The sequence below is a fragment of the Arachis duranensis genome, chromosome 2, assembly GCF_000817695.3.
Source record: "Arachis duranensis cultivar V14167 chromosome 2, aradu.V14167.gnm2.J7QH, whole genome shotgun sequence".
In the NCBI taxonomy this organism is placed as follows: domain Eukaryota; kingdom Viridiplantae; phylum Streptophyta; class Magnoliopsida; order Fabales; family Fabaceae; genus Arachis; species Arachis duranensis.
In genome coordinates, this window is record NC_029773.3 from 77320378 (window position 1) to 77322304 (window position 1927).

General features: G+C 29.1%; 1 protein-coding gene across 1 annotated transcript in view; it reads right to left on the reverse strand.

Annotated features, from left to right (window-relative positions):
* Positions 1-203: 203 nt before the first annotated feature.
* Positions 204-1927, reverse strand: part of LOC107475000 (universal stress protein PHOS32) — a 2186-nt gene continuing 462 nt past the window's right edge. The window contains exons 2-4 of the mRNA XM_052256915.1: positions 1820-1927; positions 1601-1719; positions 204-562 (exon numbers count right to left, since the gene is read on the reverse strand). The exon at positions 1820-1927 is cut by the window's right edge and continues 4 nt beyond it. Of these exons, the coding sequence (XP_052112875.1) occupies positions 472-562; positions 1601-1719; positions 1820-1927 (318 nt within the window). The 3' untranslated portion in view covers positions 204-471. The remainder of the gene's footprint in view (positions 563-1600; positions 1720-1819) is intronic.

A 1927-nucleotide genomic window follows, 5' to 3' on the forward strand; every position in this document is an offset into this window, starting at 1 on the left:
AAATAAGTCAGTTTTTATTGTGCTTCAAAAATTATTTCACCCGTTTTAAAATAATTATCAATTTCTTTAAAATTGTATATTGAGTTAATGCATCTAAACAATATATCATTTTAAATGTATTACTTCTTTAACATGTCATTTTAAATCGTAATTTGTTAATAGAGATATCACAATCCGCCAAAACCAAACGGTGTCAAAAGTCAAAACCCAAATCTGGCCACTACGCCCATTTTTTCAACAATCCAACATGGCACACAAATTACCTTATTTCCTTCGATATAGTCAAGGATTGAAACTTAAAACAATATACCATCGTCATTTTATACTGTCAACCCTTACCTTTGAAAACAAAAAACACTTGAAAAACAGAATATGATGATCCAATAGAATAGAGCTCAAGTACAATGCAAGAAACAGATCATTATAAATATAAATAAATAAGTGCCATGTTCCTTCAAATATGGGTCATCTTCACTTGCTGGTGCTGTTAGATTCCTTGACAATTGTTACAGGGCAAGCAGCATGGGTTGCTACAAAGTTGCTGACACTTCCCAATATGATCCTGTATATTATTGTTTCAGGTTCACAAAAATAAATGTCAATGAATATTGTAATCAATAGGTATGATTATTCAAATTCTCATCAGTCTTATAATCACAATTCAATATGTTAGGAGAAAACAATAAAAATTAAAACAATAATGCTAGGGAACCAATTCTGTATAAGTCAAGAATCAGCCAACTGGTAAACCAGAGGCACCGGTGACTTTAACCGGATTTTGCTACTGATAGGTACACGGATGTTTCTTTTTCTTGTAAATTGGATGGTTTTAGATATGATTTCTATGTTTCATGTGTTACGCATTAATAAAACATAATTTATATGGAACCAACTAATTAATGATCAAAGCATCTGTTCCGTGATTCTCTCCTATCACTAGCGTATCTTCCCTCATGTTTTGAACGTGGTCAACAATAATTTAAAAAATAAATTAAATTATAAATTAATAAAATTAATTATAATTAATTATGTTGTTCCATTCTTAGCTGATTATTAGTTGGTTCCATATACTTTTCCAAATTCAAAATAGATCAAAACTGAAAGATGTTGCTCGCCCAAAAGCAAAAATAGAGTAAAATTAAAAAGTCTATTAATAATTTAGAATTTTAATACATTAATTTAATGTATTTAAACAAATTATGTTTAAATACAATAAATTAAATGCACTAGCATTTGAAAGTAAAAAATATTTTAAAACAATTTGAGATCAAGTAGTAATAAATATCAAATTGATTAAATATCTTCTCTTTCTCAAAATAAATGTCATTTTAATTTTTAGGTTTATTGAAGAATTAGTATAGTTAGGTACCTTCTAATTTTAGATACATTAGGCACAGAAATACTTTATAAACAAAAGAGGAAGCTACAAAAAACTAGGAGGAAAAACCTATGCATGATTTCCATTGCTGTAATAATTCTCATTCCAGTGGAGTCTAAAGAGTTTAAATCAAGAGTATTCAAAAATAAAAGAAAAACAAGGAGGAAAAAATTAAAAAAAAATAAAAAAATAAATAAGGAAAGAAAAGGAAGAAGTAGGAACCTTTTGATTGTGCTGAGACCCCTGCTTCCCATAACAATAGAATCCAGCTTCAGATCTTCAACAGCATCCAAAAGTTTCTCTCTGGCATCACCATAGTACAACTTTGTAACAATGTTCACCTAAATCAAATGAAATTGCATTCATAATTTGCCAAAAACATGTGCATCCCATTAACAATCAATGTCCTAAAATTGATTTTAGAAAAAAAAAATAAGGAACCTCTTTTTGTCTGGAAGCAGTGTCAAGCAAATCAAGAACCTCAATATCAATTTGGACACCATACTTTTTCATAACCTCTGGCTCTCTAAACTCTTTCAAAGGAATAAG